This window comes from Dermacentor silvarum, chromosome 1 (genome assembly GCF_013339745.2).
Source record: "Dermacentor silvarum isolate Dsil-2018 chromosome 1, BIME_Dsil_1.4, whole genome shotgun sequence".
NCBI classification, from domain to species: Eukaryota; Metazoa; Arthropoda; class Arachnida; order Ixodida; family Ixodidae; genus Dermacentor; species Dermacentor silvarum.
The window spans coordinates 192,273,961-192,288,368 of record NC_051154.1 but is presented as its reverse complement, the minus strand read 5'-3'; the positions used below and the strand labels follow the sequence as shown (position 1 = coordinate 192,288,368).

General features: G+C 46.3%; 1 protein-coding gene across 1 annotated transcript in view; it reads left to right on the top strand.

Moving 5' to 3' along the window:
* LOC119436568 (nucleolin) overlaps positions 1 to 14,150 on the top strand; it is a 39,921-nt gene extending 25,771 nt beyond the window's left edge. Inside the window, exon 10 of the mRNA XM_037703448.2 lies at positions 13,427 to 14,150. Coding sequence (XP_037559376.1) covers positions 13,427 to 13,704 — 278 coding nt within the window. The 3' untranslated portion in view covers positions 13,705 to 14,150. The remainder of the gene's footprint in view (positions 1 to 13,426) is intronic.
* Positions 14,151 to 14,408: the final 258 nt, after the last annotated feature.

Below are 14,408 nucleotides of genomic sequence, written 5' to 3'. Positions count from 1 at the left end.
TGCCAAGTGCACGTAATCCTTGAGAACTCTGTTAAAGCGTCCCGACTTGACGGTTGCTTTGATGATGATACATTGACGAGCAGGAGTGTTTAATTTCATGCTCTCGAAGGAAATTCTCAAAAGGGGTGGACACTACTTGTGGACCTTGATCTGTTAGGATCACAACCGGGCACCCTCCTGGCTAAAAGCATCAACCAGGGACTTGACGATGGCCTCAGAGGTAACAATTGTAATGAAACACACGTCTGGCCATTTTGAGTAAAGGTCGACAAGTGTCAATGCAAGCGTCAATGCACATCTGCAGCTTTCCTTCGTCCTTGTGAAGGGACCAACAATGCCCAGTGTTAATTTAAGTCAAAGACGTGGAGGCAGTGGAATTTGTTGCAGTGGTGCAACCGCAGGTTTCACGGACTTGTCTGCTGCCTGGCACCCAATGCAAGTATGGATAGCCTGCTCCACTTGGTCATGAAGTCCTGGCCACCAATACCGATTCCGGAGTCTCTGTTTCGTCTGAATAATTCCCTGGTGGCCTTAATGTGCTGCCGCCAGGAGTGTTGGAGCCAATAAAGTTGGAATGACCAACCGCTCATCCTACAACTTGAGACTGTCCATGACTGCATGTCCCCGACAAAGTATTTACGCTCAGCTTGCAACAGTGTTCAGCATGCACAAGCAACACTGCGAAGATCGTCCCCATACCTTCGCTGAAGCACCACTCCAAGCCCGTACTCGGAAGCATCTGTAGTCACTGCCACAGGTAGTGAGAAGTCAAACATCTATATGGCCTTGCAAGTCGACAGTAGTTGCTTCACCTCATAGAAGCTTTGGGCGGTCTTGTCCCAGAAGAAAGAGGTTCCTTGCCAACGCAGTTGGCGAAGGGGATCCATGACATCAGCATAATGGGGCATGAACTCGGCGTAGTAACCACGAGCCCCAGGAATAAATGTAGTTCAGTGATGTTGGTGGGCTTGGGAGCATGGACGATGGCATCAATCTTGGACTTCAAGGGTGCCAGTCCTCTTTGGCTAAAGATATGTCCGGGGAATGTCAGCTTTTTTACATTAAACAGGCACTTTTTGTTGAAGCGTAGACCAGCAGCTGAGATGCGATGCAAGGAATTTCGAAGGTTTGCAGTGTGCTTGGCTGGAGACTTTCCATACACTACGCCATCGTCTATATAGCAAAGTGCACCTTTGCCTTCCTTCAAGATGGAAGCTGTCTGCTGTAAAGCAGCTGGCGCGGAGGCAAGGCCGAAGCACGCACGGCGGAATCAGAAAAGTCCATCGTGTGTAACGAAGGTCGTCGGGCCGCAGGTTTCAGCTGTCAATTCAAGTTGATGGTTGGCCGACATCGAATAAATTTTTGAGAAATGTGTCGACCCTGCTTGTTGATGCAAAATGTCATCCTTGTGAGGAAAAGGACAGCCATCAACAATGATACATAGCCTTAGCCTCCCACAAGTCCACGCACAGCCGAATGCTGCAGTCTTTCTTACGAACAACTACTAGGGATGTCCACTCTGATGCATCAACCTTTTTGATTTTACCTGCTTGCTCGAGACACAGTAATTCTGCAGGCACCTGCTCCGTAATAGCCAGACGACGTTGACACAACTGGGGTGACGTCCAACTTGCGGTTGACATGATGTGCGATGCCTTTTACAAGTCCGGTTTCTTCTGAAAATAAGTGGGCAAATTTGTCGTGTAGTTGAGAGGTTCAGGAGCAGTTACTTTTGCTTGCAGGCATTGTAACGTTGCTCCTTGAATGTCTAAGTTGCTGATGGCATTCAGTCCAAGCACTGCGGTGCTGTGTTGAACGGTGTAGAATAGAATGGAAGTAGAACGCTGCTTGTAAACCACGTTTGCCACGAAACAACCTTTTACCACTGTCTGGCCGTTAGGGTAGTCGAGCAAGATAACGCATGGTGTAGATAATGCTGTTGAAGCCTCGAAATGCTTCATGTAGGTGTCTTGAGTAATAATAGATACCGATGCTCCCATGTCCACTAAACACTGCATGGGAACACTGTCAACTTTCAGTTTGATGTAGATACCGCGGCGTGCAGTGTCTACCATTACCTGTAGGAGTGTCACGCATTGCTCTCCCTCTTCTTGCACCTCATTCACACAATCTTCATGTTTCTTGCTCCAACACATCACCTGGAAGTGACCTAGTTTTTTGCATTTTGGACAACACTTGTCTCTGGCTTTGCAGTTTACTGAATTGGCCAAATGCCAATGAGACCCACTCCGGTAGCTACGACGCTCGCTCGTATTCTGCGCTGCCGTCGAGTGAAGCGTTGTAACCTGGCCCGCACCACTTTGTGTTTGGGGCGTATCTGGTGTACGCTGACAGTCCTGAGTCCGAGTCGTGTTGGCACCCGCCTTTTCTACGTGCTTCACTTCTGTTCCTGTGAACTCTTGAAGGTCTTGAAGGCTTCCGAGTGTTTCTTCATAGCGCTGTAATTGTCATTGCTTTTTCAAGAGTCAGTACCGCACCTTTGAGCAGCAAGTGTTCATGTATTCTATCTGAGGCAATCTGAACAACCAGCTGATCATGAACGGCGATGTCAGGTGATCCTTCCCAGTAGCATTTCCGAGCTAGTTCTCGCAGACAAGCGATGTTATACATCAGTGGGCTCACATTTGTGTTAGGCAGAAACAGCCAGTCACATATAGCAATGGCTGACTTGAACGTGTCGCATCTTCTGTTGGAGGCGTTTCCTTTAATGTTGACGGCTTCTGGTCGATAGGCACAGGTAGAGCTGTTGCATTGGCATACTGGCGCTGTCCTTCAACGCCATGACTGTGCAGGAGGATAGGCTTGCGCCTCTGTGGAGTAAAGTCACTTGCCCCTGATGCTTCCAACTATGTGTGGAAACAGCTCTTCCACTGGTTCCATGGAATTGGCAGCTGCCTGGACGTTTGCAGGAAAGTAGGAGGGGGCATAAGTCCTGTCATTGTAGCAATTCAAGTTATCCTCGTTACCACTTTGGCTTATCGGCCGTGTAGAGAGCTGACCACGCCCAAGGTAGCTTCATGGATTGCACGCATGTGTGCGCATCAACTGGCAATCGCAACACCTTCTCCGATTGTGTCTGCCCATACTTGGCAGCATACAGTTTTTTATTACTTAAACATATGATATGACGTATCTACACGTGATTATGAATACATGATACAATACAAAACAACACTATTATTATTATTATTTAGTTTGAAAAAATGTATACATTCAGAGGGAAAAAGAAGGGGAAAGCAGGAAACTGCCCCTGGAAGGGGTAAAGAGAAGATCACAAAGACTAAAGTAAAACAATGACCAAGAATAAAGCATCTCAGAAGAGAAAAATAATCACCGCAGATGGCACTAATTAAAACGAATACTAAAAAAAATAAGTGAAAGAATGTTCGAAGTTCTCGGGTGTGTATCACTCTGAGCACCCAGACAACACCAGAGATGAATCGAAAGAATCGCTGGAATACAGACACTTAAGCTAAATCTTGTCATTGCAGTGTAGTACAGAAAGCCCGACTGGAGGAGGAAGCTTGCAAAGATTCTGAGGGCACCGCCTATGCAGCAGGAGAATTTTGAAGCTTAACACTTGTTTGGACAGACTGCTCTGCATTCTGGCTATTTTTGCTACTTGTGTACAAAAAGAACTGTAGGCGACCTTTATCTTTGACTTGGGTATCTCTTAGTGGCACTCGCACTTCGGTGTTGTTCTTTTGGTTAACTTTGTGTGTGTATGTTTTGAAAGAACGACACTGACACAGACAACTATCGTCTGTAGCTCTTCTTGTGGGTAGGCTGTGCTTGGCTCGACTGCTTCCTCGTCGACCACCTCCATGGCGCACGCAATGCATGAACTGAACTCGGAGGAGCAAGCAAGCAAATGCCTTTCCCCTGGCACGATATGCGGGCGAAGAGCGAGGAAAAGCGAGGAGGTAAAGTCCCTATATAAGAAAAGTACCGCCATCCTTTCATCAACGCCGCTTCGCTCTCTCCTGTATCTCCGATTGGACGATGATAGCGTGCACTTTGACTTCTTTATATTTAGTTTTTTTTTTCCGCCTCAGAGCCATGTTGAAAGTCCTCTGCGCAGCCGCAGTTGCCGGCGGCGGTGCGCGCCCGGCCTGAAAGTTTCAACGTGGACTTTCTAGGGCTGCCACCATCGACTTGCTTTCGCAAGCAAAAAATAAGGAAAAAAGCATGCGCTTTAGAAGAGGAGACGACGGAGGAAAGAGTAGATGGCGGTACTTTTCTTATATAGGGACTTTACGAGGAGGAAGCGAAGTACGCCACCTGGCGGGCGTAGCCCCCTTGCGAGCAGCGCACGAAGCGCACCTTACGCGCCCTCTCCGGTGCTGACATCAGATCATGTAATGAGCGGGTGCACGCAGCTGTTTCGAGCAAGCGAGCAGGTGCATGCCAGGAGTGACGTCACATCCGCTCTGCTAGGCAGATGTTCAGTCTATGCCCGGCAACCGTTTTTCATTAATTAGCCGATTAAATATCATGCCACCATCTTGTGTGCGACGTCATTAGTGACATCATTACTTCCGCTTTCTTCTTCCGGGTTTCCAGGAATTTCGCCAAAGTCGTGCTCACGTGGTGGGTCTTTAAAGTCTACGATTCTGTGCTTTGGTGTGTGGTACTCAAAGATTTCTAATTAATTCTATTATTCCCGACACTTTAGTAACTCAACTTGGAAATAAACTTATGCTCTGATACCATATCTATAATGAAAGCCATGAATTTTGTACTGTACTATTTTTTTTTCTATTTTTTTTTCTGATTTATTTTGAATTTCGTCCCCAGTCGTCTCAAGAGGTGAACCGAAAGTGCTGCGCAAGAAACAAGAGTGTTACTCGATGCTCGTGCCACTAGAATTCTTGTACCTAACCCTTTAAGGTGCTGTGTACACAATTGTGTACACCAATATTGTGCATCAACAGCAAGAGCAATGGTGAAAGTAATGATCTTTAAAGAGGTCCTGAACCACCCCTTGAATTTGGTGAAAAAAATAGTGCATGGATAGCATACGCTGCTGTGAACATCTCAGCCAAATTTTGCAGTTGTGCTACGTGTGGAGCTCCTAAGCGGAGCGCGAAGTCATATTTTTTTCTCAAACGCTCTCTTTTCAATAGAAGCCTGCTCCTCACTCTTTTTGGGCTGCTTTATTTCTTATACCCATGTCACACGGGCGTTTCGAAGGCCTTCCAACCGATAGTCAGCTGACTCAAAGGTCAAGTTCGAACTGCTACACGAGCGGTTTCGAAGGCCGTCGAGTCAATAGTCTATCGAGTCAACGGAGCACTCCACAACTCTATCGAAATCTCGATGGCCTTTGAGCTACGGAAGCGGAAACAGCGCGAACATGCCCTCTCGTTCACAGTGTGCTCGTACTCATGGTTAGAAAGAACAAATCGAACGAAAATGCTCTAAAAATACTATGTATGAGTGTTATTAATTATTCAATAAAGTATTTTTACCACTTGACATGTGCAAACTGTACATACTCTCGACAACAGCGACGTGCTTGTGTTCATTCCTTTCTCCATATTGTCTAGTAGACTCTCCGTCTACTCAATGTGCTGCCGGCTGCCGTCATATTGCCACCATTTCGCCGTATAAGCAAACCTAAAAGAAATTATAGTGCTTTTAAGTGGTTTTAATGTTGTTTAACTTTTGGTGACATGAAAACGAAAATAAAGATCTGCAGCGCCACACAATTTTGCGAGAAACGCCTGAACCACTCAACGGCCTTTCAAATGTGCCGTGTAGCAGCACGACAACTCCTTTGAGTCGATAGAGTTGTGGCGTTTCGAAGGCCGTTGACTGGAAGGCCTTCCAAATATGCCCGTGTGACACAGGTATTAACCCTTTGAAGGTCGAATTATTTTGAAAAAAACTTTCCCAGATGGGGGGGGTCAAATTACTTTATTGCGCATATTGAAGGTACAAAATGTATAAAGTCGCGAATAAATAGTGAAAAAAAAATTAGAAACAGTATTTTGATGTCGGCATCACTCAGAACTCCAAATGTTCAATAATATTTCAGAGTGTGGTATTCTTCCTTGAAACACGGTTCTACGCACAGCGCCTTATTGCAGTCTGCACACCAAAAACGCGTGTCTGTTCTCCTCTTGGGGCGACGAGTTGTGTTGGCACACACGACATCTTCTCTGCGTGCGGCTGCCGTGAGCAGAGGTCTGAGGCACCCTCTCTGGGAAGTGGCCGCTTTGCCGTGCATCTGAAGAACTCCACGGAAACTCGGTAAACAAGGAGAGCGAGAATACCTCGTGAGCGGCCCTGATAAACAAGCTAAGAGCACCGCCAATCAAGGTAGAAATCAGCTTCCGCCGCATCTGCAAGAGTGCCGACAAAGAGAAAACTCACGTTTCACGCGCCTCCGTTGCGATCATTTGGCGGAACTGAAACCGCGTAAGCGCGTTGCTGCAGAGAGCGAGAATACCTCGTGATCGGCGCTGCTAAACAAGCTAAGACAGCGCCAATCAAGATAGAAATCAACTTCTGCCGCCCCTGCAAGAGAGTGCCAACAGAGAGAAAACTCAAGTTTGGCGCGCCTCCGTTGCGATCACGCGGCGCGACTGAAACTGGTAAGTGCGTTGCCGCAGAGAGTGAGAATACCTCGCGAGCGGCGCTGATAAACAACTTAAGACAGCGCCAATCAAGATAGAAATCAACTTCCGCCGCCCATGCAAGTGAGTTCCGACGAGAGAAAACTCACGTTTGGCGCGCCTCCGTTGCGATCACGCGGCGCAACCGAAACCGCATAAACGCATTGCCGCAGAGAGCGAGAATACCTCGTGAGCAGCGCTGATAAACAAGCTAAGACAGCGCCAATCATGATAGAAATCAACTTCAGCGCCACTGCAAGACAGTGCCAACAGAGAGAAAACTCACGTTTTGCGCGCCTCCGTTGCGATCACGTGGCGAAACCGAAACCGCGAAAGGGGTGTTGCCGCAGTCTGCGCGACGCACGCGCTGAAACTAGAAATCAGTTCTGTTTATCTCCACAAGAAGGTAGCACAAATGTCAAACGCTTCTTGTAAGTGACTACCTCCCCCTTTGAACGACACCTATTGTCGAATAAAGTTGTACCTTGTAAGTCCTAAAAGGTGGCAGCACCTCCCGTTAAGCATGCATCGTCATTATGGCACGACATTTCAAACGGAGGATCGAAACCGTACCCGTACGGCAAAGACCTTGCGGGACAGAAAACCGTCGCGGTACAGATGCGGCAAAAACCTTCAAAGGGTTAGTATAGCAGATTTCCATACACGGATGCTGACCAGTAGCTGGCATCAATCAAGAAGGGTGTTTGGATCAGTGCGCTTTTTCCTACTGTTACTGTGTATATTTATCGATGCAGTTTAATAAACAGGCTGAAGTAAGCGAAAATGTGTTTTAGAATTTCGATATTAATAACGTACTTCCAGAAGAAGCCGACTATAGTCTGCTCATGCTTGACTACAGCCACCTGTGTGAGAATTAAACTTTGGCCACATTGCTTATTGGTGTCGTAGCCGTCGGGTCTCGTTAAATTTGACTAGTTTTGAACCATCAGCTAGCCTTGAAATACGCGAAACTTAGTTTCACACGACATGCATGATTCCCAGCACGCACTCACTTCTGGCCCCTCCTGGTTAGATGCCTTGGCAGAATTCGTTTCATATTGAGCTGTTGATAGCGCTTCAAAATGCACAAGTTGGATGTGGCTGTCATCTGCCAGTCAGGCTGGTACAGGACAAAGATGGTCTGCACCACGTAGCACAGCCAGACTGAAGCATAAGAGTTGCGAGTGCGCACTCGAGCCCTGTTGTGTACAAACCAAATGCTGATAATATGCACATATCATATACACTACGCAGCCGTGGTCTGCTACGTAGTGTAGATACCGCGGCTGCTGCGGGGTGCCACGTCGAGTCTGTTGGCTGAGCGCTATTGGACCTTCTTGGTGGCTGTCATGATCTATCTCACCGATGCCACCAGTTATTGGATCTGGCAGGCATTGGTTGCGGGAGTTGGGGGACATTGAGGCGGACTTGGGGAGAAACTGGGAGGTTTATTTGCATTATTTACAGTGAAAATATACAAAGTAATGAACAGTCATACAGTGATCGACGGCCGGCAGCAAATCGTACGCTGCGGCCCGTGCCAAGAAGAGGAATCATCATCTCCCTCCTCCATTTGTCGCTCTTTTAACCCCTTCGGTCTCTCGGAGTCTCTCGGAATTCCTAGAAGTCTATTGAGGTCCCTCGGGGTCCCGTCATTTTCGGCCAATCGTCGAGCCAGCTCCGGTGTCGTCATTTTCCTCCCCTGGTATTGGCCCGTGTAAGTGCCGTCATATTCGGCCAATGGGGATGCTCCGAGGGCTCCATTGATCGATGGTTGTTTTGCCTCCGGCGTTGCCTCCTCGCTTGGAAGCGCTCAGTTGAAGGAGACGGGATGTTCTCGGAACGACCCTCCAGAGCTGCAAAACCACTTTGCTCTCGACCAAGGCCTCCCTCCTGGAACCGTGCCCGTCTCCCGTTGCACTTTCGGGAAGAGTCAAGCAGGATGAGAGGCAATAGCTTGACGTGAGGTGCATGAGGGGGGGTGTCGCCAACCTGTCTGACGGGTTCGGTAGCGGGGTTGATGCACCTCGGCGCACCATAATTGGAATGCGACGGCCTTTTGAGGTGGTGGGGAAACTTGAGTGATTCTGGGAAAGGGTCCGTATGCAACAGCGCACTGCGGCTCACTGAGGACAACCACGTTTGGTGTCGTAGGTGCCAAAATAGGAAGTGGTGGTATCTATGTAAACATCCAAAATCAAACTTCAACTGCGCGCCACGATGATGTTCAGTAAGTGAATTGTGGGCACGCCCCACTCCTCCGTAGCCTTTGCAGTGCAAGGCATTGAAGAAGTAGCGAAACCACTGCGAAAGGGATGTTTGAGTGGCAATATTTCTGCTTCTGCTCAATGCATTGAAGTACTTTTTGCGGCAAAGTATTTCTGAAGTAGTTTATTTTAACTTCAAATGCATTTCTCGACATCGATAAAATGTGGTTCAAGGCCCCTTTAAAATGTGGCGCATACATCTTCAAACAGTTCCGATTGGAATTGTGCTACAAGCTTGAATAAAAGGTAAACATGTTTTAGTAAAACAAGTGGGAAGGTAGGCAGCTGGGTATTTTTGCTCAGTGTTAGTATGTTGTTGTATGCTGCGGGTTCACTTTTATTGTTTTTCATAATGTGTTGCGCCAGGCATAATTTTCAAGTGGCAGGACAGGTGCTTTTCAAGCTTGCTAGACATAGCATAGTTGATGTTCTCATATCTGATGTTGCTGTAGCGAGTTTTTTCATGTCCACATTCTGTAAACTTGACAAAACTCACTAAAGAATTGAAAATTGAAAAGTCTTATTTTATTTTGCAGCTGTGCACTTTTTATGATTCTGAAGATTTGATGCGGTAACCCGCCGTGGTTGCTCAGTGGCTATGGTGTTGGGCTGCTGAGCACGAGGTCACGGGATCGAATCCCGGCCACGGCGGCCGCATTTCGATGGGGGCGAAATGCGAAAACACCCGTGTACTTAGATTTAGGAGCACGTTAAAGAACCCCAGGTGGTCCAAATTTCCGGAGTCCCCCACTACGGCGTGCCTCATAATCAGAACTGGTTTTGGCACGTAAAACCCTGTAATTTTTAAGATTTGATGCGGTGAAATTATGTTTTAAATTAACAGAATTAAATGGTGCCCAGAAAGGTTAATGTGACCCAGTCTCAGCCAAATTTTGCATGCACATCCAAAGGATGTGTAGAATGCAACATTCTAGGCTTTATTTTAATTTGCAGCAATTTTGGTCACATGCTTTTTAGGGAATGACCAATGTTCTCAATAAATGTAGTCAAGATTAAAAATATTATTTTAAACTATAAAGCTAAAAGAAAACAATTTTTGAGCTTATTTGCAATTACTTGTTTATAATGAGCAATACGGGATATTTTATAACACTTGCTTGGGCTAGAGTGTACTAGATTGGGGGAGTGGGTCCAACAGGCTCCCCGTTGCGGCTTTTGGTGGCGCCACCGTCGCTTTCTCCCGAATGAGCGGCCCCTCGCGCCGGGCGGACGCTTGTCACATCGGAGACCCTACCGCAGCTGCATGGAGCTTTGACAGGCGGATACTCGGTGGTGGTAACACTGATATTATTACCCACCGATCTGTTGCAAATAAAATGAAAAAATAGCGGCGGAAAAAATGCAAACGACGCATCAATGACGGTGCGTCGTGCAGACGACAGCTACTCAGCCCGTGAGCTCGCCTCGGCCAATGAGTGCTGCCGAAACAGCCGGAGACAACGTTTATTGTCCGGAGATTCAGAATAAGGCGATGGCAGCGCCGCCGCAATTTCAATGTTTTTTGCTTCACCCTCGGCGCTTGCCAAAGCGTCCGCTGAACCCACTCCCCCATTCTGGTACACTCTACTTCGGCCTTATGTGAAGCCCAAACCTTGCACAAGAGACCCTACAGAAAACCAACCAAATACAGCTATTAAAGCCTTGTTAATGATGGGCATGATGATCATGAGCATAACAAGGATGATCGTGGTGCTGGAACACGGTAGAAAATAACATAGTTTTGTATGCGTGCGCGCGTGACTACTCGGCATGGGAACAAGCAGACGAAATGGAAATACATCTCTCTTGCTATGGTAGGAAGTAAAACAAAAACGTGCAGACATTCAGTTATTATTTTTCTAAACGTTAATTTGTCTATTGAAGCAATAGATTAAGCAAATAACTGGTGTTGCCTTGAAAAATTATCGAAGTCACATGTCACTATGAGTGACGTCGCAGCACGGCCATGTTCGTAGAGCAACTTGCGCGATTAACGTCAACTTTCCAACTGGGAGCGCGGCCCCCACAAGATGGGCAAACAGCGCTTGGTTTCAAATTTAAGCTCCTTCCGCGGCGGGTAGTGATGTAATACTTAACAGACTCGATTATTAGCGCGCATTGTATGCACTGCGCTTGTCATTTAAAATGGCAACCATGTTCAATACACTTAATTCAACAATGTACCTAATTTTTATACCCTATTATGATACAAGAAGCAAATTGGACATGCCCAAGTCCTAAACAAGAGCTCATATTCCATGTGAGACTTTATAGTAAATTTATGTTACACCACTTTCTAATAGTGCGAGTAACCTTCTTAATGCTTGGCTGCTGCACTGCTACCTTTACTTTGCCCAGTACGTTTTTTCAACCATGTTTCATGTTGCATCTACCTTTATTGCCTGAAATTCAAGCACTGCACGTGGGAACCATCGCTGGTGTTCCACACATCACTTAATATGCTGAAGCTCATCTGTTCGGCTGATCCTGATCACTGGCTCGCATGCCACTATTATCATCAGATCAGAATGCAAAAAAAAATTGGGTGTAAGCTTTATTATGGACACAGCCACAATGGGGTACATGAAACGTCTTGTGTGTGCTGCAGGTAGTGTATGGGCACTAGGGTACAGAAATGATGTAACGAAATGCACAAGTTACATTTATTCACAGATTAGAAATCTTGCATGCCTAGCCTATGTTACAGGGAGTGCTCGTTCCTTATTCGTAGTGAGCCTGTTTGTTTTGCAGAGGGTGTTTAGGCACTAAGTTAAAGAAATTACTAAGGAAGAAATGACGCCCAACACTGCCCTGCCCCTCTCGAGCCCTCCGCACTCATAGATGGTTGGGGCTCCTGCGTTTGCCTTAACCTCCTGCGCTTGCGCCCCCTATGGAAACTTACAGGTTCTGTTGTGGTCAGAGGGGTTGGGTATCTCTGACTTGCTGCCAGAGTCTCTTCGCACCATTTCTGGACCGTACGTGCCAAACGCAGGGGTCCCATACCTGAGGAAGCATGCAATTTATGCAACAAATTTCACACTTGTGGGCTTTATCACTCATGATGAGCCCCGTATGAGTGATAAATTATATTTGCTATGGCATAGTGAGTTTCCTCAAGCGCGACTATTCCTGCTCGATGGACAAACGTAGTGCCGAGCTACTCCTGTCTGAATGCCGCATGCAAGGCTAAATTTACCTACAATTGTGTCATGCGTGGTGCGGCATGATCGCCATCTGCGCATTCGACACGTGCATAATTGAGTAATGGCTTTTTTCCTTTACACAATGGTATCAAAGTAAAGTGCAGGACATCTATTCACGCATTAAAAAGCTTAGATGCTTAACTTATAGTACAGCTAGTGGGGGTCCTGCGGTGTAAGCTTGCAATCGTGCTAACTCCCTATTCGTAGTAGGCCCGCTGTGGTCGAAGGTGTTGGGTGCGAATTGGCATCCCTCTGTCTTGCTGCCATTTCTTCATGCTCTTCATGCCATTTCTGGACTATGCATGTTGAACACGGTGGTGCCATAACCAAGTAGGCGTGAAATTAATGCAACAGATTGCACACTTGTAGGTCTTATATAACTCCTGATAAGCACTGGTTTGAGTTTGATGGATTATCGTATAATCTCAAGTATATGATTATAGTATAACATCAACTTGGAAGCCCAAAACTTGCAGGAAAAAAAAAATTCCAGCCGAAGAACAATCGCATTCTGTTGTCATGCTCAAGGTGGTTGCATACACTGAGGAGCACGGCAAGCAAGCAGCTGGCCGCAACTTCTGCGTCGACAACAAGTGCGTACGTTGGTGGCTGAAGCAGAAAGAGGAGCTCGCCACAACGAATAAATCGGGGAAGGCGTTCCATCGGAAAGCGTGCAAGCTCCCAGAAATTGTAGTGAGATTAATTGGGCCAAATGGCCTGATTCCGTGTAAGGCCTGCTCCTTGTCAAAAGCTCGAAAAAAAGTGTGGACCTTACACGAGGCTATATGGTATACCTACCATGGCTGAGTGAGCTCTCCCAAGTGCGACCACTCCCACTAGGATCGACAAACGTATTGCCAAGCTATGCCTTTCTCAATGCCGAGCGAGAGGCTAGATTTAGCTCAGAGTCCGTCATGTGTGGCATGCCGCCGCCACCATTTGTGCACGCAACACATGCATGATCGAGTAATGGCTTCTTTCCTCTACTCACTGATACCTAAGTAAGGCACATGTGTAGTATGGTTGCAAAGATATAAGCGATAATGCTTTAACATGTTTTTGTTACATGTGGTTTTAGCAAGCGACCCCCTCTCACCGATCTTTCGTGGTGTGGCTTCACTTTTGGCACATCTCCACTACAGCCATTTCATGTATTCCGAGCCTTGGTTTGCATTTCAGTTGCATGTGCTGGCTGTCAAAGATCTGAAAAAAAAAAAAAAAATAATGAACATCGTGCCTTTGTTTCTTTTGCACCTTCTCGGTGCAAGTCACTTTGTGCCTTCATTTTGTGTTTTGTACTGTTTTTTCTGGGCAGCTGCTGGTGAAGGTAAGAAGAAGAAGATAAAAAGGAAGAAGAGGAAAGACAGGCAGCAGCAAATGGAGCGTGGCAAGTCGTCCGATTCCAAGCCTGCCAAAAGCACTCTGGAAATGTCTGAAAGAAAACAAAACACAGTGTCTGGAAAAAAGCCATCTGAGAAGCAAAGAGACAATCCTGTGCATGCAAAGACATCCAAGGCTAAGTTTGATGCTAAGCGCAATGAGGTGAAAAAGGCTGCTGGATCTGCAAAGCAGAGAAAAGTTAAAAAGCAGTGAAGTGCTGAATCATTTGTGGCACATAATAGGAAAGTGCTATGTAGCATCATCATTTCAGCGGTTCAGCAAAATTAAGTTGCAGTACGCATTGTGTTTATCGTGAAACTGAAAAAGGTGGGACCTATGCTGCAACTTAAGTACTGTGAGGGCCGATTTAATTTTTACTTTTAAAGATATGCACGAAACATTGTCACTTGGACTCTCGTTACTGACTGTAAATGATTGTTGTCAGTTCTACATAGATGGATTGTTTATGCAATTTTTAGGGATTAAATTTTCTCTTATGTCTGCCAAATTTTCTTCTGGGAGACTTGACATACTGTCAAGATCAAATATGTTTTGCTGGATGTTACATGTACTCCTGTGCCCTTCGTAACTGGATTTGTTTACAGTGTCTTTTTTTCTGGACTCAGTGCATCAAAATAAAAGTTGCAGAAAACTAAAAACTGCTTTTTCGTTGCTCTTGCAGTGTGGAATATAAACTTTGAGACACTCGCACCCAACCACTCGCCTATGCCTCTTAAGAGCACGTAAGAACCATTTTGTGTATTTGCTGTGACAGTCAAACCTCGATATAACTACCATGGATATAACGAATTACTGGATAAAACAAAATACTTAGACCACTTGTAACGTGACCGCTTATATTATAGAACCGGCTATAACGCGGCCTTTTCTGACTCTCGTTTACTATCCCATAGAAC